The 24,142-nt window shown below is 37.3% G+C and overlaps 1 protein-coding gene across 1 annotated transcript in view; it reads left to right on the top strand.

The window, feature by feature from the left end:
* Window positions 1–2,486: 2,486 nt before the first annotated feature.
* PSMD14 (proteasome 26S subunit, non-ATPase 14) overlaps window positions 2,487–24,142 on the top strand; it is a 46,562-nt gene continuing 24,906 nt past the window's right edge. The window contains exons 1-4 of the mRNA XM_054277857.1: window positions 2,487–2,561; window positions 5,795–5,844; window positions 7,444–7,531; window positions 10,419–10,470. Coding sequence (XP_054133832.1) covers window positions 10,423–10,470 — 48 coding nt within the window. The 5' untranslated portion in view covers window positions 2,487–2,561; window positions 5,795–5,844; window positions 7,444–7,531; window positions 10,419–10,422. The remainder of the gene's footprint in view (window positions 2,562–5,794; window positions 5,845–7,443; window positions 7,532–10,418; window positions 10,471–24,142) is intronic.

The raw sequence follows: 24,142 nt of genomic DNA, 5'->3' as shown, positions 1-24,142 counted from the left end.
TGCTGCCTTAATCCAATCAAAAACAGATTTGAAGGGAATATTATATATCAGGAGATAGGAAAAAAATGATGTGATCTCTTAGCAAGTCTGATCTCTGTTGATCACTTCACTACAAACAAGGACAGGTTAGCATGTGGAAACCAGGAAAAATGTAAGGGTCCGATCAAAGCTAGTTTTTACCACTTATAAGAGCCATCCAAGTAATAAAAAAGGGAACAAACCTTGAACATTTTCTTGCACTTCATTACTGCAAATCAATAAATAAAATATTCTATAGCTTAGCACTGGTTAGACCAAAACAATGAGGGATTCGGTAGCATGCGAGAGAGTGCCCTTCAGATTAAATGATAATTTGGAAGTGTTTAACAACATATGGTCTCTTTTCTTTGACATATACGATTAAGAATATATCATTTTTATATAAAAATATAAAATACCATCTGTCATAAGTTCCAACCATGATACTGCCTCTATATATCCAATTAATTCACTATACTTTCTAGTGTAAATATTTCTCCTATTTTCTCATTTTTCTTTTTCTGTAACTATATTTATTTATAAAATTTCAATAAATGTATATATTTAAAAAGTCAATACTATGACTTGAAATGTAATTAGGAATAACAATGAAAGTCTGTTTCACTTTGTATTTTAAAGAAGGGCCAAATCTTCAAATGGTTTGAAATGCCATTGCTCATTTAAGTCAGTGGGCATAATATAAAGATTTAACTATGTTGGTTTTCTTTATTATACACATCAATCCAGAGAAATACTCACTTTTCACAAATAAATATTTGTGTTTCTTTCTTTTTTCAGAAATGCAGGGTACTTTAAAGACACATGACTGCAGAATGAGAACCCAAATATAATGGGTATTGCTCCTTAAGGTGTCAGAATTCTAGTAAATATGGAGGAATAAATAATTGCTCTCAAAATCATGGCAAAAACCAGCAAAACACATAATGCATTTCAATCCACTGAATTAATACTTCGCCTCATTAATTTAATCCAAAAGAAAAATCTTTGACCACATAATTATTATAATGACTTCTGAGAACATTAAGACATGCACAAGTGTCAAAATACAGTCTTAAGACTATAGGAGCTAAGCTTTGCCAGGGTAAAAGAGGAAGAACTGTAACAGCCTGTTTGAAGCACCAGGCAAGATTTCTTCTGTTTGAGACAAGCATACCCAGATAAACATATACACACAGACAGACACACATAGGTTTTACTCTTTGTTTCTGAGTAATTTGGCTGTGAGTGCACCAATAAATTACAATAATAGGTTTTAGTAACATGAGAAAGCAATTACTGACCCACAATTTAAACCACGTTTTAAATCTTTAGGTTTTAAAGAATCTTTTGGAAATTTTGTATCTTGAGATTCCCTGAGCTTAGCCCAAAAACAAAATGGAAGAGAAAATTATTTTGCTTTTCAAAAACATTGCCCCTCTTACAAAGCAGAATACCATATAATGTTAGTTCCCTTTCTCTTTCTTGAGATTAATTTTATACTTCATAGTGTAAAAAAACTAAGATTTCTGTGTCTGCTGCAGTGCTGTGGAAGTGGTGACTATAGCTGAGGTTATTCCCATATAATTTACAACTTACTACCTTTTTACCTGCTTCTTGTAGTGGGTCTATGAGCAGAAAATGCTGATCATCTTCTAATATTACATTCTTGGTCTTTAAAGGAGCTTTCAAATAAACCATGATGCTCTTCTTGGTCATTCATGGCAGAAACTCTGTATAGAGTCCGAACAAATTGCTTGTGTAGGTTCTTAAACTGTCCCAATACTTCCTAAAATAATTGTCCCAATACTTCTTAAAATACTTGATTTATACGTATTTCAGTAACTACGTATAAATCAACTTCTAAGAATTTTTATTGTGTTAAGCATAATAAGTTCACAAGGGATACTGAGATCTCTAACTTGTTCACGTGCTGTCAGGTAATGTACTCCTTTGGCTTTGTGTTTTCCTCTTGTAATTTACAACAGAGTTTTTGCTCCAGGGTTAACATAAGGGTAATAGAAACTCCGATTTACTTCTCTGTTTGCATCAGCATGTATGCTTTAATGTGATTATGTCCCTATTGTTTGGCCAAAATTCCCATGCTTCTCCACTTCTGCTTGTGCTGATTTTACACATATGGTCACTCATATTTCTCTTCTCTAAATCCTCGTATTTTCTATAACACTGTTTTTGAGAGGACTGCATGTGATACTGCTCCTATAACAGTAATCATTGTTTTCTTGATTTGATGACTCGGTTGCTGGTTCTTCTGCCATCACATGGCGTCGTTGTTTCAGCACTGGTGACACTGGGCCGCAAAGGGACACAGGTAACCCACAGCACTTTACAGCAGAGCACTTCACAGCGTTCCACTTCGGCCCGTTCTGCCCGGAGGCCGCGCCCCTCGCCGCTCTCCACTCTCAGAAGCTCCTCCCCGCCGGCCGCGGGGCCGGAAGCCGCTGCCGGGTGCCCTGTGAACCGGGAAGGACTCGGTTTGAATGAGATCCGGCTGATTCACCGCGGCCCGGGCGGCTCCGGCCCAGGTGAGGGCCCGGCCGCTTCCGCGCTAGGGCGCTGAGGGGCCCCGCGGCGGCCTCTGCGCGGCGGCGGCGGGAGCGCGGCCTGGGAGTCGGCCCGAGCGCCGGGCAGGGCCGCGGGCGGTGCGGACGGGACGGGACGGGACGGGACGGGTCTGGCGGGCGGGGATCGCGCTGGGCCCCTGGCCTTTCCGCTGGGAAGTCCGAGCGCTTCGGGCAGCGGGGACAGCTGCGAACGGGCTGGGGAGAGGCGGCGAGAGGGGCCGGAGAGCGGCGCAGGGCGGGGGCCCAGCCGCTGGAGCCGGACGGGCCCCGGCGCCGCACGGGCCCCAGGGCCCGGCCGCCTTCGCCCCGCCCGCTGCGGCCGCCCTTGTTCGGCAGCGCCCGGCGCGGGTTCGAGCTGCGGGCAGAGCGGGGCTCTGTGCCCTGTGCCCTGTCAGAGGCATCTCACAGGCGGCAGCGCTGCTGCTCCCGGGATGCAGCACTGCCCCGATCCCCGGCAGTGCTGCTGAAGTTAGAGGGGCACAGGGGCAAGTGGAGGCAAAGCGCTGGCTGGGATACCGGAAGGGGGAAGAAGCAGAATTAAGTAGTGAAGAAGCAATAATCAAAAATTAACAGCGTTATTTCTAGTATGCAGCTGACTTAAGTAATGTTTCTGTAACAAATTTGTGTCATGTAGTTGGATACTTGTAAACAGGGTGGTGGCGTCATGCCTTAAAGTTGCAGTTGTTTTCGGTATGGCGTGGAAAAACAGAAAGCCAACAGGGATTGAGATTTACTTTTTAAAAAGAAGTTTTTTGTAAATATATCTCAAAGCTATATAGAACTGAAATGGTACTAGGCAAGCTGAAAATCTGATTTGTGTTCATCTAAAAGCTGTCAGCCCTGGGTGTCCAAGAAGTCCTGTATGCCTCAGGTGGGGAGTAAACTGGGAAGAAGATTCTGTGGAACAGAGCATTCACTGTTTGTGACTGTATTGAGACAATGAAAAATATCTGTTTGTGAAGAAATTCAGAAATTGGCTAGCATATAAATTGCTTCTGAATCACTAAGTGTGACTTTCAATGGCAGGGTTTAACCTGTAGCTTAGTGGGAAATGTTGAGTTCCATCATCTGTTGTAACACGCCATTTCAGTGATACTCATTTGAAAACTATGATTTAGAACATTTTAATTTAAAGAATACTTTAAAAATAGTATTAAATAATGCCAGTATATAAATTAGTTTGTAAATAATACCAATATATAAATTAGTTTGTCAACTTGGAAGTGATTCACTCCTGACAAAAATTATGGCGTATAACCTAATGGTACCTGTAAGTACCTTGTAACATTTAGGATGATGGGAAAGGGCAGGTTTTAAGGACACTGAATAATGTAGAGCTGGTATGATGAGTACTTGCTGGACTACTGCATAGTTCCACAATAGTTGTGTGTCTTCTTGCCTTTCTGCAGAAATTCAGAGAAGGCCATTACTTCATGTACTACAGAAAATTAAAATTAATTCTGTTGGTTTCTATGGTGGTGCAGCTTGTTAATGAATCTTTGCTTATCTGTAAGTTCTATGTGAATGTACTTCAGTAGCTTTAAAGCAGTCTGTTTGAATCTGTGTTACTGAAGTAACTCCAGCTCAGCAATGAATGGAGTAGAATTAGGTTTGCTGTACTTCTGGAAGTCAGAAAGCAGAGCCTGGGAAGCTGACCTGCCAACTACCTAGTCCAGCTCGGGTCTATTGAGATTCAGGTCTGTGTGAAACAAGGCCTTGGTTTACAGAACTGAGCACGTTGTGGAAGCAAAGCGAGAGTCATGTAACTCTGGACTTGCACTACTGAGACTGCATTCATGCATGACATGATTAAACTCAAGCTTTAATGAACAGATTGCTTAGAATTGTATATTTTTTTCTTCTTTTCATACAAAATATATAGGAAGATAGACTAGCCTACCTCCTCTCCCACCTTTTCACATGTGAAGTCTCTGTTCAGGTTTGATGACTTTAACTGCAGTGAGTTTTTTTTCTTGGTGAAATAATGTTTTTCTGCAATGTGCACTTTCTCAGCTGATATACCTCTCCAGCTGTTTATCGTCCCAAGTGAAGCTGAAATGGTTGCAGTTGCACCAAAAACCTTGAGCCACTTCTGAGCACTGTTAATAAAATTGTTTATCATCTGCTGTGTGTAACTCCTCAACAGGAGATATGGAAGTGCTTGTACAAAGCTTGTTATGTAGTCTCAGGTGGAGAAACTGAGTTACGGAAGATGAAATGATTTGCATCAAGTCTCTCAGTGCACAAATTGCAAAGTAAATTGCTGTCACCTGTGTGTAGCCTGATACTCCCTCCACTAATAGGGCAGTTTAGTAGCCATTGTTTTCTATGTATGTCAAAGCTGATTTTGATATTTATTTCTCTACTAACTCAAAAGTTGCCAAACCAGGAGAACCCTCTTTCATTGAGGGATCACATTGTGGAGTGTTAATGCTAGATAAAAATAGTGCACTGTAGTGTGAAACTCATGTGTCTCATGCAAGGAGATAGAGTAATTCAAGACTGTTTCAAGTTGATTTCAAAATACATGCTGCAACATGCCAAGTATAAACCCAGTGGCTGTTGGTTTATACCTATATGTGCATACACATTTGTGCATGATCCTTTTATATAACTTCATCCCTATGCTGCCTAAGAAAAAATGTTTTCATTATTTAAAGTCAGAATTTAAGTGACTAGAAAATACCAATGAACAACTGAGTGGTGAACCAGAGCTCTCCAAATGGGCAACTCTTTCCAGTTATTACAGTTACCTAACAGTTGTATTAGGAGCAAATATTAGATGTGGGTTTTAAAATTTCTGTTTTCAGAACAGTTTTGAGATGCTTTGTGTATACTCTCCCTGCATTATTAATATTAACTATTTTTCCCTTTTGAGGTAAGGGCAATTAAATAAAAATTGCAGCAATGGAAGTTCAGATTTTTAAATAACATTTGATGACCAAGCTTATTTTAGTTATGGTGTTTTGAATCATGGACACACATACAGAGATGCTATTTAATTCCTTTTTTTAACCATTAGTTACTGTATTAATTTCAGTGATGAGTGCATGTCATCCAAGTCCCACAATGCACCAAAATGCAAGTTTATTATGATAATTGTCCTTCTGTATTTTTTCTGATACAGAACTATTTGATACAGTTACTTCCATAAAGTTACACTTTAAACAGAGACTGTTAACTCTTCCTTGCAGACAGAAGGAAACAATCAAAATATCTTTTGCCAACTTCGGAAGGAAAAGAGGTGAGATTTACTGGGAACTGTTTGTTTACTTTTCTGGCTTTTATTTATATGTATATATAATGTAAGTATGTGTGTGTGTGCAAGAATATAGGGTAAAAACCAACAGAGAAGTTGCTAATCAGCCCAGTTTTTTGCACTTTGTAGCACAGGTAAGATTCTCAGCTGTAGGTTACCTTTTGTGCCTCACTGCAGAACAGACCAAGCTCGCAGAGATTTGTTTCTTTCATTTCTTTGTAGTAAGTGGGGAAGGGAATGCAAGACCACTGGTGGTCAGGTGGCTAAAGGTGAATAACTCAGGCCCAGTTGAAGAAGAAGCTGCAGTTCTGTTGTAGCCTGTGCTACTGGCTCTTGTGGTCTCTCCTGGGTCATTTCCTTCTGCAAAGCTGGCAGGAGGATTAGTAACTTTCCATTCAACTTGTCAGTGATTTCCACCCCAGCCTGTCAGCGCTGAGAAACTCTGACTTGCTCTTTCTCTTCCAACTTTATGAGAAGGTGAATACATGCCCCTTTGCTCTTGTGCTACTTTGAGATAAGCTTCAAAAGGGTCTCTGTTAAATTGCCTCAGTTACTAAAAAACAAAGCAAAAACCCCCCACCCAAACAAAAACCTGAAACAAACCCCCAAAACGCAGAGACATTCTTTGAGCAGCTTTAGCTTGAAGAATGATTTGACAGAAATGTCTTCTGGAGCCTGTATTAGTGTTAAAAGCAATCAGCTTTTCCAAGACCTCTTTTTCTGTTATGCCAAGACAACTATTTCTGGGATGCAGCGTGAAGCCTCTCAGAGAAGTGAGCAGGGTTAAACCCAGTGTTTTTGATAGCCTCTCAGTTTGCTGCAGGGCTGCACAAATGGCTGTCCTGGCAGTACTGAGAAAGCAGCATCAAGTTGGTGAGCAGCAGCAGCTTCCTCATTGCTCCTTATGTTAACACTGACATTGAAAAAAAGTCTATCAAATCACAGCCACAGATCATTTCACAGATCTGTTTCAAAACACTGCTCTGTGAATGATTGAGTGGAGGCAATTAATGGGCAGTGTTCTCAGCGAGGAGGATAACATGAATTTTAACTCCTAAATTGAATGTGAAGCAGCCTTTCTCTACCTGAATTCAGGCAAACATAAAGATCTTTGTCACTTTTCCAGTCACACCAACCATTCTTGCAGAAATAAACAGGAAAGCTTTCTGTACCCGCAGACTGCTCTTACCCTTGGTGCTTAGGGCATCTTAGCTACAGCAAGAGCTTCTAAAATAGTAAAAAACCACCATGGTTTCAGTTTCTAACAGCATTTAAAATGATCAATTAACTTTAAATTGCTTAAATGAATTATTAAAATATTTTGAGAATTTAATATCAAAAATGTTGAGAAAATTGGAAGCTTCTTGCAGCATTATGGCTACTTGAGTGAGACATGGCATGTACCACTTGTAGGAATTGTATGGTAAAGGGGAAAAAAAAAGCCCAGTAAACATTCTTTGGATTATTCTTCAATGGTGCCTTGTCCTTTTTCAGCTTATCAATGTAACATTTCTATTTGACATGTGCCATGATTTCTAAATTTTAATAGGTTTCTGCCTTTCTCCTTTCTATTTCCTTCTACAGGAAAGAGACCTACTGGTGTCATCTTTACAGTCAAAAAGTGGGAGCTGCAGCCAAGTTTGTTCTGTGGGCGCCTCTTGCTGAGCACCAGGTTAGAAATGTATAGTTGTTTTATTTGTAAAGGCTTAAGTTAGCTTCATTACTGTCTAGAAATTTCCCTTAAGCTGTTGTAAGGCTTACAAAAGCATTGTCGGAGAAATGGCTGAAATAATATTTAGATGGATTAATAAAAATTAAAATCTGTTTTGGTGAATGTATTTCATTAACTTACATTTTTCAGATGTTTATACATCTCAGTAAACATGTTTAGGTCCATATAGACTGTAGGCTGCTAAAGCATATTTAGTTACAAATAGGCAAGTAAAGCATTAGCTGCCAAAACTGTAACCAGAATCATGTCATGGAGCTAGTGAAATAATTTGCAGTGCATCTAGAACTGTGTTTTGGAGATTTTCTGTCTGTGCTGCTGTCTTGAAAATCTGAATATCTCAGTTCAGTGACTGTTCTGTGGGAAATGTTAGGTGTCTGTAATACAGTGAGATTTTGTTGTAAAGTTATGCTGATAAGTAGTCGGTTTGTTTAACACTTTAATCCAACTCTGATATGGCAAAATATATGGCTTTTATAAATGATGTACTATACTGCTGGGTTAGAAACTGGAATAAACTGTAAATGAAATATTAATTAGTATGAGCTATTGCTTTTCCCTTCTTTTATAGGATTTGTTATTTGTTTATTATTTCTTAAATGTACAAAGGTAATGTACCTCATCAGTTGATGGAAGTTGCTGTAGTTGTCAGAACTACCAGTTTTAGGGTCACCAGTGTAGAGATCAGAAGTTTCTTAAAATAAATGAACAGCCATGATGGATTAAAATAATAGTTTTAGGAGCTTAAATATACTTCTCAGTTACTCTTCAGCCCTCTTTAGTGACACAGAAGATGAATCATTGTGGGTTTCAATGGAGGAGTATCTACCACAGAGGGGTAACATGAACTGTAGTTGGCGTTAATTTGTGGTAACATTGTGACTGTTTTATTGAAGCCATTTAACATATGCTTACATAATATCTTTAAACGGCAACTTAACCTTTCCAAGGAAATCCTCCAACTTGATTTGGAATTTATTGTAGTTCAGGATAGAAGAGCATATACACTGTGTGCAGCTTTTGCCTCTAAAAAAGAAGCTTGGTGTCAATGACTTACTGAAGAAGTTAAGCATAACCACTGACCCTTTAATAAACTCCTTTTTAATTTCTATGGTGCCAGTGGAGCTTTAAGAAAGTACTTACTGCTAGCTGAGGCTGCCCTTGTTGGATTTGCAGGTTCTACAAAATCAAGAGAGTGAATCATATTAAATGAATAGCCAGATAGTTCACTGAACTGGGAAAGTGAATTTAACAAGTCGGGCAGGTATTTCTGGTCAATGTATCTTGGCTATTGTTAAGTATTGAAGTAGGAAGTAAAATGCTACTTCTTTGTGTGTTCAGAAGCTTAAACTATTTTTTAACCTTATACTGAAATAAAACTCGTTAGTCTTTAGCCAGTAAGAATTCTAGCAAATATCAGAAGAAATTATGAAAATGATGGTGACATTCACCTTCAGCATGAAGATTTTTTCATGTACAAAGCAAATATATTTTTCAAGTTCTTTTGCATAATTATTTCAAAAGAAGGCTATTTAATAAGTATTGTTAATGTAATCTGAAATAATGTATATAATGATGTGTATATAATTATGTATATAATGTGACACATATATAATGTGACATCTGCTTGAAGGATGTATGTATTTTGAAAATCATATTTGGTGTTCTCAATTGCTTTCAAAGCCTGAACAGGCTTTGTTGTGTTGTATTAAAACTTGTCCAGTTAAGACCAAAATTTTTGATGCTGTGCTTTGTATCTTCTATTTCACAAATAAAATAAGCCAGTAAAATTTTCTGATTTTGGCTACAAATGTCCCTTGGAAATTGCTTGATTTGATGAAAACAGCTGTTTAAAAATTAATATTCAGTAGGCCTTTTTTAGATTTTATGGATAAGTTTTGTTGCATAGAGCTAAGAAGTTGAGGAAGCCAAAGTTCTGTTAAAGCTGGGGCAGAACCTGTACCTAGGTATCCACCATGAAATTGTAGATGTCTTTTCAACAGCAGAAAGTGAAGAAACTGTAGACAACAAAGAAACAGCAGTGAAATTTTTTTGGTTGGGCATCTTATCAGCCTTTATTCATGGGGATCATCCCCTTGAAAGTTACAAGACACAAAAACTGATGCTTTTTTTTTTTTTTTTGAGGAAGCTGTTTCATTGATTGGAATAATCTTGCATAAAGCACTGGCACATGCAAGACTGGGAATGTATGAAATGACTGTACTGTCACTAGTCTTCTAACTATATACACATTAAATGTTTACTTTACAGTATTTCTTTTAGTATAATGAGTTCATTAAAAAAAAGCTTTTGATGCTAATTCAGAGATCCATAATCTGCTTAGTGTCTTTCACATGTAGTTTTGATGATAACTGACAAGCTGTAAGTTAATTAGCGTGGAACTTACTAATGAGGATGCTAAAATCCTTACTTTAAGATTTTTATTGATGATTTCTGAGCAAACGAAAGTAAATTCAATTGTGTATTTAATAAGTTTTAGGAACTTTCTGGCTGTAGGTACTGATCATAAGTAACAAAAATCCCCCAATTAATTGACTGATGGGAAAGTTTTGAGAAGTTTGACAAGAGTGTTCATCTTCAGAAATGGGGATAACCCAAAACCAAAGCAATAAAGCAAAGTCTGTTAATTAGCATGGAAGACAGCTTCTTGAATTAATATGTGGTGTTAATTAACAGGAAGTCTGATGTTGTGTTGTAATTACCACCAATATTTTTGACATACTGAGTGACTGAAGGTGAATTATATAGATAACAATTTAGTAAACATTTCGAGCTTGGGAACATTTTTCCTTTGTTTCTGTTTTTCTAGAAATATGGATAGACTTCTGCGACTGGGAGGAGGTATGCCTGGGCTGGGACAGGTTAGTATATAGCTTGTCAATCTTTTCTTTAAAATTAATAATTTCTGGAGTATTTCTTCTATTATGCTATCATATTTTAAAGCAGCATCAAACAAACATTGTTCATAGTAATAATCTTTGACTCGAGAGATTTTGTATGTGTATGTGTATCTTTGTTACAACCTGGCCTTTTTTTTGTGAATGACTATGTGTCTAAGTTTACAGAATGTTTATAAACCTTTCTTTTTTTGTCTGAGCATTTTAAAATTTATATTGAAAAGCATTGGAAACACATAATACATTTTTTTAAAAAACGGTTTCCAATAATATGGATTTTCAGTACATGAAGGGTATTTATTGTAAATGGCCAAGCACATCCACTGCTCTTTCATAAATTACATATTTCAGTTCTTGGATCACAATGGGAATGGGGCATTATAAGATACTGAAGTATATGTAAATTTCAAGAGGTAATTTGAATTGAGTTTATCACTTGTGAGTAGTTGTAGCTTCCTGTATGTGTGTTTTATTGTGTCTCCTCTTGTCGATTGTTCTCACTTCTGTTACCACTCACAGCAAGAAGGCCTCCCTGGCAGCTGTCCTGTTCCACTGAGACACCTATTCACATTGTATGGCTTCTCCTACCTCTACAGCAAGTCCTAGTTCTTTTTTCCTTGATCAACTGACATGGCCAGCAGTCTTCAAAAATAAAATCAAGTTGATCTTGTTACATTGTGCTGATCGCTGTGGATACAGGGGAAAAAATAATTAGGAACATCTTTGTTTGAGGTCTGTAGGAAGAATTATATCCTTAAGGAATGGGCTCCAGTGTAAATTCCTTTGTGGTCCTTTCCTTTGGTTGGCTGCAGTAGCTTCCTGGTCTCTTTCTAAGTCGAGAATCCAGACTCTTGTACTGGAGGAATCAGTTCTGTATGTCTTGGGCTTCAGGGTGTGTGTCCAGGGTTTCTTGTGGGATGGTTGAAATTGCTAAACCCAAAGCTTCTTTTGGTTGTGTATAGTGTGTTTGTGTCCAGTAAAACTACAGGAGGAGTTTAATACTGAAGCATTTGGTGAAATATTCTAGGCTGATCTACAGACTCTAAATGTTTTGCCAAATAAGCTGTAACTTTTGGTGCATAATTTTTTCCCCCTTTTTATAGCTAAAATTCTATTCACGTTCTCTTAGTGAATCTTCAAGCCGCCCTCAGTTATTTTTAGTTTCACTTTCTTAAACAGTTATTTCTCTTGTTCCTCTGAGCTGCCAGCCTGCTTCATGACTCTTCATTTTTTTAACATCTGTGCAGTCTAATCTCTCAAGCTTTCACTTCTTAGTCCTCTCTGAACTTGACGCTTATCAAAGCTGTTTTTCAAATTTACTGTTAACTCTCTGCTGTTTTCTGAATTTTTCGTCTTTAAGTTGAAGCTTGCTAGAAAATTGTGGCAGACAATAGAACATAACATTCAGAGGAAGCTTGCTGAACTCCTCTGATAGCTTTGGCCTGCAAAGCTGCTCTGTGTTTGTTTAAATATGGAATTGTCTCTCAAATTAGTTGATGAGTATATGTTAGTTTGAAAAAAAAGCATAAAACTGAATTGCTCTTTACTCAAGTTGCTGCTTGCACTGGATGTCTTGACTACATTTGTAGTCTTTTGGTGTATTGAATCAGCAGGAAGGCTTTTCAAATAGACTATTTTTATGTCCTTAAAATAATATGTTTCAAAGGACCTTGAAAAGTCACTTTATATTCTGAGTATCTATTGATGGTAATTGAGATTGAGAGACAATCCAGAGTAAATCAGATGTCTTGAGATAGAAGAGAGGAAGAAGGTATTTTTTTGGATATATTTTGTAATGCTAGAAAGCAAAATTATTACCATTTGTTTGCACTAGAGTGTTTTAAGCAACAGAATTTTTGTTCTCATTGCTGTGTCACAGTTGTTGTAAAGGTTGAACATAGTAAAAACATCTGACTGAGCCATTCTTGCCAGCCTAAGAATCATCTGTATATATAGTCTGGTAGAAAAAGAGGCATTTTCAAAGTAATTTTATCACATAGTTTGGAGATTGCTTTTTCTTGTAGCTTAGGGTCTGCTTAGCAAGAGGAATGCATCACATAAAGTCTGCCAAGGGTCTGTTTGATTTCCTTTGTAACTGATGTTGAAGTACTGGCAGATGCTTGGTGAGCGCAGTTTCTGTTTGATCTCTGCAAGGCATTCTTTCTCAGTGACCTGCTTGAGCTTCTTCAGCAGCAGTTACTTGGCTCTTTCCCCTTGGCAAAATTACCTCTTCTGGTTATTGTCTCATTTAGGTTTTCTTGGTCTTCTTAATTTCCAAACTCAGATATGTTGTCCCAAATGCATTTTAAATTCACGTGTTTGCAATATGCTTTTTAAGTCTTTTGGTGTAGTGTATTACACTTGAGAACTGCTATCACTGAATTTACAGTTCTCTTTCCTTACTTCTTGCTCCTTCAGGATGCTATTGAGGGGTTGATTGGCCTTCAGGTGTCCAGAGGTGGTCAGTGCTGAATCCCATCTACCTTAAGCCTGTCTTCAAATGGCTAATAAACAAATCTTTAAGGAAGTAATCTTAAGCTGATACTTCAACAATAAACTTTCCTTCCAGTGACATGTGGCTTGGAAATCTTGAGGCATTTCTTGTCTTTTAGCCATAGGTGGACAATGGACTGTCTTAGTAGAACAGGAGATGGACAAGAGACAAGAAGGGAAGAGACTCTTAGAACTTTTGGCATCACATAAGCCATTTTTTTCTGACAGAATGCTTGGTCATTAACTGTGTGTTCTTTTTATGGCAAGGTACTTGTGTTTAGTTTTGAACTTGATGCCAGAAGTATGATGTCCTTTGGAAACTGCTTCATGCAGAAATTGTGTCTTACATGACTGGTGTTGTACCTGGTCCATAAGTTTGTCTTGTCTTGAGTTTAGGTTCTTGTGATAAATGCATAAGATGAGGGAATAAATGAATGAATGAGGCCTTTTAGAAAAGATGTAAAAAATTGAAAGGGATGTCTCAAAGAAAATCTTATGACTTCAGTGTTGCTCCTGTAGTTCATGGGAATTAAGATTTTGGCAATGCCCTTGTTCTTCTTCACTTACATAGTCTCCTTTCTCTCTCCTTCTGCCCCTTGTCATGTTGGGTTTTTCTACTTATCTTCTTTTTCCTGAATCATTCTTTTCAGTTTGTCCCTCTGGAATACTGCCTACCACAGAATTTCACTGGTGGTTTAGTACTTTGATTTGCATTGTACATTTGCTGCAGACAAATGAACAGGTTTGTGTGGTACGTAAAAGCATTCTGCTTATGTAGCAGGCAGGAATTTGGAGCAACACTCCTTCATTTTGTATGCTGAACTATTGTTTGCTGGTGAAATCAATTCCACATATGCCTCTATTAGGCAATCCCACTGCAAAGGGTGTGAGCAAATTAAGTGCATTTGTAGCCAAGCTTTTCTCTCCATCACTTACAGACTAGTAATTCAAGTTGAGCAAGTTCTTGTCCACACTAGCACATGCTGTCTGTTTTTCTGAATCCAGATGTGATAGAAAGCAGTGAAATAATGACACTTTTAAAGGAGGCTTTTAAAGTAATTTTTCATTGCTTGTTAGATTTTTGAAAATATTCATTTACACTGCTCTGTTAGTGCAGACAACTGTTCTAGTACAATAAATGAAAAATAAAACTGATTCTGTAATTTTGAATTAACATATTTGATGACAGAGGGGAAGAGGAAAAATTCCAATGGGAAGGGAGGGGGAGACAGAGAACTGACCTGTGTCTTGTAAGGAGTGTTTACACCTTGACTTGGAATGTAGAAAAAGAAGTGCAGATAGCTATTTTATTTGAATCATGGACTTGCCAATTAGCCATCAAGTGCTTCCATCTGTGAAATAGTTGATCAGATGGGTTAGCTGGGATGTTTCCAGATTAGGGCATTGTAAATGGCACTTGAAAACTGTCACTTTGATTAGGAGGTTTCAAATACTGCACTGCTTGGTGCTGTGGAACCTTTTCCCCCCTCATAGGATCTTGGGTTTTTTAGAACATGCCTTTCCTGTTTAGTAAATCTGTGGCACCATTGGAACTTGGGAGACCTGCTGCTGATCTAAAGTTCTGCTTTGTGTGCTCATCTAGTCAGGGTGGTTGTTGGAGGAGAGCGCAGTGCATTCTTTTGTGGGGCTTCCAAAGAGGAGTTGATGGTCTGGCAGACAGAGGAGGGTCAAGCTCTGTGTAGATCATCCCCAATTAACAATTAGATGCAAATTTCCTGGAGTTACTTCATTAAGCTGATGTGTTATTTGAGTACATGACTTCTTCTTGCATCTTACATCTTCCATATGTAAACAAAAACATCCACCAACAATAAAATCCTCAAACCCAAAACAAACCCAGACACTCCCATCCCTCCTCTCCAAAAAAACCCAAAACCATGCCAACAACCCAAACAGGAAAAACTGCAGCACCTTACCATCTTTCTGAAAATTATTTTGGTTCATTGATTCTTGAAACAGCTTGTGTTTTAATTTGAAGGGTGTAAATGTGTTGTCTTTAATTAAGTACCTTTTTCATTGTAAAGCTGTAGAGTGTTCTGGTATCTCAGTATCTGTTTAGCTTATGACTTTCTCCTTTCTGTGTCTCCTGGGTATGTATGCTTTATGTGGTTTGAATTGTGGTGGTACACTGTTGTCTGCTTCTCATAAGTATTTGAAGCTTCAGATACACCTTTGGAGAATATTTTGCCAGGGGAATAAGTCTGAATTATAGCTCATAAAACTGTGCATCGTTTCTGTACCATTGCTTCTGAGACGTTTCCCGGCAAAGTTCTCAAGTACGAAGAATGTTACTATTTCTAGAACTCAAATGTAATTCCCAGTAGATGAGGTGGTGTACAATTTGGATGGGTTATTCCAGTTCTACTTTTTTTCCCTGGAAGCTGTCAACCCATTTAAGGAATAAGAAAAAATTCTCAATGACAAACATTTTTCATTTCATCCATTAAAAATATGAACATGAAATCCCATAGGAAGTTCAGAAGGCTTAATTGCCCGCATTATCTTCCGTAGAAAGTCTCAGCATCAGTTTTTCTATACAAAATATATGATTTTGTTTTCAGGAGAAGAAAACCACCTTAGAGATAATAAACTGTGCTGTTTCACTTACTTTCACTGTCTGGGATGAATGTTTTACTGCATTGATTAGTGTTTTACTACAGGGCTGTTCAGTGAAAGCTTCATATCAAATTTAGGATCCAGGTGTGGCCAGGGTCACAGGCCAGGGTCTGGTTTTGCTGGAGATGGTAACTCCATGGGTCATGTTAGGCTTGTTTGAAAGTTGCTGGGGATGGCAAAGCAGAGTATAATTCTCATACATTTGAAGTACAGTTGAGTCATTGTAATGTGATTTGTCTCCTAAGGAGCTAATTGGAAGAGAAAAGAGAAATCTGCTAGAATTGGTTTAGGAGAAGCCATAATTTTACTTAAACCCTCTGTGTAATTTGTGTTATAAAGGCTGTCTTGAAGTAGGATGGCTGCACTACAGACATGTCTTACATATTAATCACAAACAAATATAAAACTAAAACTAAAAAAGCCAGTGGGTTGTGTCTGAGCATTACAGTTTCCTCTGATCTGCTATTTTCCTCTGGAGAACATTTTTAGCTGCCTCTTCTTGGCCTCAGATCTTAAACTTCCATATTTCTAATAATTAGGCAATTAGATTCTCTCTCCTCAATTTAATTGCCGGTGTAGTCCAGCTGACTTTTGACTTTCTCCAAAAGAGACAAAGGAGCTTGGATAAGGAAATGAGTGTAGCCATAATGGGAAAGAACATAGGGAAGAAAGGATAAAGAAGAAGAAATATATTTGTGCATTTGTCATTTCACCTATTCACTTGTAATGTTCCTTTCTGCAAGCAGGAAACAGCCACCCTATAGCAATCAATTTTATTTATTTCTCTTGGAAATTGTATCTTCTTTCTGAAATCCCATGCAATTGAATATTAAGTTGCAATGCTACTATGCAGCACCTTTGAGTGAGGGTTTCTCTTTTCTTCCTGCTGTGTAGAAGAGTCCTCTAAGTTTTCCTATGAAGCTGGAAGTGTTTTTGTGTTATAGAGGTGTGGTTTGGGGGGCTGGTGGCTGTTGGCTGATCGTTTTTTTCAAGTGTTGCAAACAATTGACCTTGCTGCATCTTGCCACTGAGTCTCTCAGTTCACCTGCTTGTATCCAGAGGACCAGCTCTTCTCAACACTGAACCTACAGAGATCTAGAACCCAGTGCATTCTTCCTTATACTGAGGAGATATTTTTAACTGCTTTGCCTGCAAAGTGTACTTTAGGGTGAGCTTAGGCAGAACCTGCTGAGGGCTATCCTGCTTTCTTGGCAGAACTGTGTTTAGAATAAGGTAATTAAAAATCTACATTGAAGCAAGACTACAGGAGTCAGACAAAATTACAGGTGCTGACTCGTCATCTGCCTTGAGGCTCTCAATTCTAAATCCCAATACCTTCTGTAATGCTGATGGGAGTAGATAACAGGTTAATCCTGGCTTTTTTCTGGAATGAAATTGACCTCTGTATTTTCTTTTTATTTCCAGTAGATTGAGGCTGTGAAAAACAATAGCTCTTTTCAAAAAGATGTACAGTGTTACTGAGAACTTGTTTTATGTCCCTAATCTTAGGGCTTTTTTCTATGACATTGTCATAGAATCATAGAGTGGTTTGTGTTGGAAGGGACATTTAAAGAACATTTAGTCCAAATTGTCGTTATGCTTGATAAGGAATTTTAACTGCAGTAATAAAGCACACCTACCCCTTTGAGTTTTGTGTCTCAATGAATGTGTAGATTAAATGGGGTAAAGATTAAATGAAACACTGACCCAGGGAAGATTACACTTAAGCAGCCATTTCATATAACAGTTGTGTTGGGAACATTGTGGGAAGTCTGACTATTGCAAATTGCATCAAGGTTATACATATATAAGTAATTTTATATCATGAATACATGTTATTATTGAGTAGTAAACGTTGATTTCTAATAATAATGTTCTGTAAGTGTCTCATTAAACTAGAGACTATTTTTGTTTGAAGTTCTGCTTAGTTAAAAACAATCAAATAACAAACAAACCAACAAAAAAACCCCCAAAAAAGGCAAAAAGATAACCAATCAACCAAAAAAGCCAGAAACACCCCCCCCACCAAAACCATAGCAAAAAACCAAACCAAACCCCACCTCACACACCCTAAAAAAGAAAACCACAGAACACCACCCCACAGAAACTAAAATCCTAAATAAGCAGAAAGCTAAGCAGTGAAATTCTGGCTCTGCACCAAAGAGGTGTTGGCAAATTTATGATCCCAACCCGTTTAACCAACTGCTCAAAGCTATACAAAGTTCTGTGTTTTGTAATTTTGGTTTTGAAGAGGAAGGGAGATGGGAAATGTTATATATTTCAAGTCCATCTATATTGCTGTTCGTGGAGTTCTGTTGTAAATGTGAACCTGGGTAAGCTTTTTTTAGGAGACAGAATTTTGTAAAACATACTGAGAGAGTTTTTATCTAGCCTGTTAAGGTGAGTTTTTTTTCAGAGATTTTTCAATTTAAGGTAGCAGTTGATGCCACAATACTTCCTTAGTATCCCTACTCCATTTTGGAGTCTCTGAGACTAAACATATTACTGCAATTTTTATTTCATCTGACATATGGTGTAACAAGACAATGTGATCCTTCGAGAAATCTAGGCTGTTTGTTGAGGCTTACGGTATTTTGTGGTCTGTTATGCTTGCTTGTTTATAATTGGTATAAAAATGGACCTAAACACACAAACTGTTTAGACATAATGGTAGCTTCAAAATCTAATTCTGTTGATGTGGAACTAACCACAAAATTGTGTGTGTAATAGCTTGAAAATAGCAATAAAATTTCAAGTTGCTACTAATTTTAGTGTGTGATTCACAATGCAAGTAATATATTTTTCCCTTTTTTATTGAGCTCACTGATTTTTTAAATATTTTTGTATGACTGCAATAATTTTGTCTGTCATAACTGATCATGTTACCTTCCTGTACTGCAGAAAATGCAATACATGGTTTCTAGTGCTTGTCATGACAAAGTTGTTGGAACCAGTGAGATCCCAGAATATGCCTTGCTCCCTTTGCACACTTCTACTGATGGAACATGAGTTGGTAATTTCCAGAAGTGTATTGTCTCAGTACAGGAAGAAAATGATTCCACAATCCCAACTCTGCTTAGATTTTTAGGTTTAGCAATGTGTAAAAAACACTGTGCTGATCTAAGAAATTTCTTATTCTTTATAGCCATATATCAGCAGGTTGTACCACTTACTGGCAAAAAGTAGAGAAGAGCAGTGGTACTCAGAACTTTTAAGGCCTTACTACCATTAACACCTCTACCTCCTTTGCACACTTGCTCGTGTTTGTCCTCTCTGCAGCTAGTATTTTGTAGGTTTATTTCCCTTGTACCAAGTTATACGCACAAAGTTGAATTTACCTCCACAAAATAGAAGATTTAAGCTCACTTTAGGTGCCTCATCCTTCCATGCATCTTTTAATATGATAAATTATTATTTTATAATGATTGTCATTGCATTTATACCTCAGTTGCCTTTCTCCCCCTTACCTATATTATAAAATGTCATCTTTACCTGGAACACTTGTTCTGGAGGAGGTGGAAAAGGGTAGTGAAGAAAAATGGTGGGATTAATAAATTCAAAAGTAATCCAAGGGGGGTTTTCTCTTTTTATTTTTTTTTTTTTAGCTAATCTTTCTCAATTGTCTTTGGATATAACAGCTGAAAATATGCAGTGAAAGGGTTAAGTCGGCATGAAAGAATTCATTTCCACTTTAATGACCTAGCCTTGCTGGGTTAGGACGATGGGGAACACGCTTCTGACTTGTACTCCTATTGCCAATTAACACCTCCTATAACAGGTTGCCTCAGCTAGTCATTGAAGCAGAGGCAGTAGAAATAGTTTACATGCAGCTTGTTTTTCACACTAGTTGTTTAATACTCACAAAATTAAACTATTAAAAGGTTCTTTCTTAGCTTACTGGGAAAGAAATAAAACATGATAGCGATCATTGTTTGCTTGTGTGTCCTATGTTTGTGCTTAAATTGTTCCAGCTACAAAAATAAATAGAAATAGTAATGATTCTTTTATTTTACGCTGTAATATATTGTTTGGTGCGTTAAAGCTGAGATGTGCTTTACAGCACTTAAGTTCACTGCTTTTGGATTTTTATTACTGCAAAACTGGGTTTTCTTTGAAACAGGTATGATGTATTTCAAAATCATATTTTGTGCTATTAGCATGAAACCAGAGCAGTGTTTAAGATCCATTTAAACAATGGAAAGTGTATCCATTTGTGGAATATTTCTCAGTTCCTTGTGTAGTTAATCAAGTCTGCTTCCTCTTAACTATTTGAATAATTCTAAAATAGTACAAATAAAGAGCAGTGCTCTAAAATGACACTTTAGTTCACATTTAATAATAAAATTGGCTAAATAATTTCTATCGGTTCACACTAAGAGAAAGGTGAAGTAATATACCTAAAAGTGTTAACAAATTTGCTAAAAGGCCTGAGTAGGTAACACTTCAAGGCGTTAGTTTTTATCCTGTAGGAATGGCAAATGCCTTTAACACTTCGTCAACAAGGGTTACCCAAGTAAAGGTCTGCTTTTTATATTGGATCATCTCTTTAACTATTTGAAACAAAAATAGTAACATGCATAATGTAATATTACAATGTAATTTTCTGTCCATAATTTGCATGCAATTCTTTTTCCCTTACTAGTCTTACTAAAAAAAAATAATTATTTGAATAGTGATAATCTAATTTTATCAATTATTATTGACCTTGGAATTCTGCCATTCTAAACAAAAACAATCCTAAAGCTTGGTTGGGTTTTATGAGGTGGCCATCCGGCAGCTCATTTCAGTGACTGGAAGCATAGAGTTGATTCAGAAGAAGCATCAATTTTTCAGTAACACATAACAGTATTTTTTACAGCAGTTATTTAATTTTAATAATTACTGTATCCAACTTATACATGCATGGTTGGGAAAAAGAATGTTCAGTATTCCTTGCAGTTTCCAAATCTAATTTTTCTCCAGTTCTCCAAGAAAGAATCCAATAAAGCTGTAGGTATGCAATATTCGCTGCTTTGCAGTGAGATGGACAGTCTTCTAAAACTATGTAATGACATAGCTGTCCTTTGAATATGATAATGTAACCAAAAGCACCAGCAGCTCTTTTGCATTGCAGACACAAATGCTTTCTTGTCTGGGTTCCTGATACCAGTTAATTTAATTTGGTGCTCTGCTTCATAAGGCTGGTGCTTCTTTGTTAAAGTTGGCAGGCAGTGAAGTTTATGAACAGTGGTAATAGCACATGCTGTGGAGGGTCAGTGTAAAATATTTGCCTCCATGTAGAGATTAGCTAATAAAATCTTTCTTCTTCTTTGCTTGATGAAAGAAATGCGTAAACTTTTGTGAAAGACTACCAGAAACAGGCCAAAGAGATCTCAAAACACATAACTCATAGGTGGCTCCCACATACTGTGTAACTAACATGCAGAAGCTGGGGCTGGCACTCCAGGGCTGTGTTACATTATCAGCCATTTGTGGAAATGGAGGTGATCAGAGATGGAAGAAATTGGTTCCAGTTTCCAAACGTCTCTGTTTTCAAATCATCTAAAGTCAAGTAAACTACTTGGAAGACCCAAGTTCCATTTGGCTTTATCTGTTAAATCTTTGAAGGTTTTATGATAAGAATTTGATGAACTTTGGTTCCATTTCTGTAGAAATACTAATGTACTAATGCATTCTATCTTTGATAGAAAAATAATGTGAGACTTGACCTATGGATCATGTCCTCCTCAGGATTCCTGAATTTCAGTACTCTTTTGAGTAGTTCATTGTAATTGATACTAAAAACAAAAGAAGGAATATTAACATGAAAATGAATACACATAATTGGTACCGTGCAATGAGGACTTAAGTTTTCCCATAATCTAGCTGGTAATTAAAATCTATAAGAAGAACAGAGCAGATGGAAAGGAGATAGTGAGGTCACACAAAGAAGCATCAATGACCAAGGAAATACTTGGTATGTGCTGTGTATTTATAAGATGACTGAGAGTTAACAAACCTGCCTTGTGTACTACCATTAGCTAATTTTTACAAGTTCAGGTAAATTGGTTGAACTTCACAGTAAGAGTGGAAACTCATGTTTGATATTTTTACTATGTCTTGCATGTGCTTAATATGAAGCAGTGAAGTATGCTGTTGATTCCTCCTAATCCTTAATGTAGTAACTGCTATATCTGTTTAAACACATTTAGCATGTAAAATCCTTCACAGTGAATACTATGGCTTTTAAAAAAACAGCAAAAGTTAAACAAGTTGCCTTGCACCAATGAAGAATTCCTTTATGAATTAGCAGAGTTTCCTATGCTGAAAATAAATTGTTGACTGTGGGTGCTGGCAATGGGAATTCAATGTAAGTTTTGAAAAAAAACCTCTATTTTATCTCATAGAATGCCTAAAGATTTATGAAGTATCATATTAGGTATGCCCTCTTCTGCACCATCATCACAGTAAAAGAGCATTTGGATGCTCCAAGGAATATAGAAATCATAAGGAAATATAAGGAACACCCTGCTTTAGTTCCTACCTTCATTTAACTAAAGGTGATTCATCTGCCTTGTTACAGAAACAAAATATGTTAATATTTGTTTCCTCCCTGTAAGTGGTGAATCTACTGACTGATCTCTAAAATGAGAAAAGTTTTGAATAATAAGCTTTTATAAGTTGAGGGCACAGGCAGCTATATAGAGGACAGAGCTTTGATTAATGCCTCAGCTGCAGGACAGGTGTCAGTGTGATTTTAACAAACACTGGAAATTTCATAGAGGAGGGCTCATCCAAGAGCCACAGTCTGTGGAGTAAGCTTCAGTTCAAGCCTCCTGATTTTTGAGAAGCTAGTCTCAGTCAAACAGCAAGATTAGCCTTCCAGAAATCATAGAACTGTTTGTGCTAATCTGGGGGAGATTTTTATTACTCTATTCTTTATTTTAAAAATTACTGAATGGTGTAATGGGATGGTTGCTTACAGTGAAATGTTAAACAAAATCTGGAACAAATGTAGAATGCATTTCTACACAGCATGGGTATTAGGGCTTTTCTAAAGAACAAGCTTACTAGTTATTTTTATCTTCCCTTCAGACCTCTGGTCTACAACTGGTGGAAAATTGGGAGAGCATTATGTATGAAAAAAGGGTTTGGTTAACAAGCTAGTAAGTTATTCAGGTTACCTAGGCTTTTTTCTTTGCATTGTGTAAGTGGAAACATGAGTCTTTGTGCTTTCCAAATTCTAAGTGAACACTTCTAAGTGAATAGACTTAAAGTAGAAGAGATAGAGTTTAGAAAGTAAACTGACATGTTTATGGAGAAAAAAACATGGGAACAGCATTGCAAAATGTTTGGGCATTTGAAGCTTTGCCAGTCAATTTAATTGCAGAAAATTCGGGATAAGTGATGCAGGTGCTCTGTCCATCTGGTTCTGGGCAATGTTCTAAAGAGCTGCTTTTAGTGTGTTTCAGTGTGGATGCTAGAGGAGCACATCTCAACTGGAGCATCTCACTTTTGGGCTGGGGCTAGGCCGGGGAAATACTTGATAAAGGGGTCAGGTTGATGAAAAATGGACCTTTGGTGAGAATACTATGGAAGGTGAAAAGCAGGGAAAGTGCTGGAAGCTTACTGATGAAAAGACTAGAGTGACAGAAGAATTAGGAGTGAGTAGTAAGAAGTGAGGAAAGGCAAATACTGAGAGATGATGGTCAGCAGGATCAAAGTTGGAAATAGAGGTTTGAAGCTTTTAGGAAGTGGGTATGGTTGACAGATCCATGCATATATGTCAGTTTCAAAATACAAACATTGGATTCACAATACAAAGAGTGGATATAGAACTCATAGATTATTTGACTTTAAGGGGGAAAACCCCCACAACTGAATTTTCTTACTGTCTTTAAGGCTTTATTCTGAAGACTGATGTTTTTCTGTGTGTGTGAAAATCAGAGTATGCAGAAAGGATAATTCCTGTACAAATGTAATGTGTTGATTACTTAAGTATCCAGGTTTATGTTCAGGAAGTAATGGATTGTGTTGATCACTGTGTCTTGTTTGATGTCATGAGGATGCATGTTGTGTTGAATTTTTTCACTTGAAGTGAAAAATTAAGAATTTATTCAAAAGGTTTTTTCCCCCAGTTTTTCTTATAACTGTGGACTCAAATTTCTAAATCTTTAAAGGGTTCAGTAAAGGCACCGTTTTTCCTCTTTTAACTTGATAATGGAGTATCCCTTTTTTTTCAATAGTTGCTTTGTTGCCCCTCTAAGTTTGCATCACCTCATGCAGATGTAAGCTATGTCTTTTCAGTGGAAATTTGGTAATAAAGTAATGAATGTGCTGTTAATTGGCTGTAATGAGGGACGCTCATGTGGAATTCTGTATATAGCAGCAATATTTCTCTTGTTCCTCAAGAAAGGGACATTTAAACTGCTGCCTCCTGTGTTTTTCAATTTCAACAGTACACAGAACCTGTTTCAACCAATCATTCACACCTGGGACAGTTGTGCTAATTTTTGAATAACTACTC

This window comes from Melozone crissalis, unplaced genomic scaffold (assembly GCF_028551555.1).
Source record: "Melozone crissalis strain CALT ecotype California unplaced genomic scaffold, PUWL_Pcris_2 ptg000023l_1, whole genome shotgun sequence".
In the NCBI taxonomy this organism is placed as follows: domain Eukaryota; kingdom Metazoa; phylum Chordata; class Aves; order Passeriformes; family Passerellidae; genus Melozone; species Melozone crissalis.
This window is presented reverse-complemented; position numbering and strand designations above follow the sequence as displayed.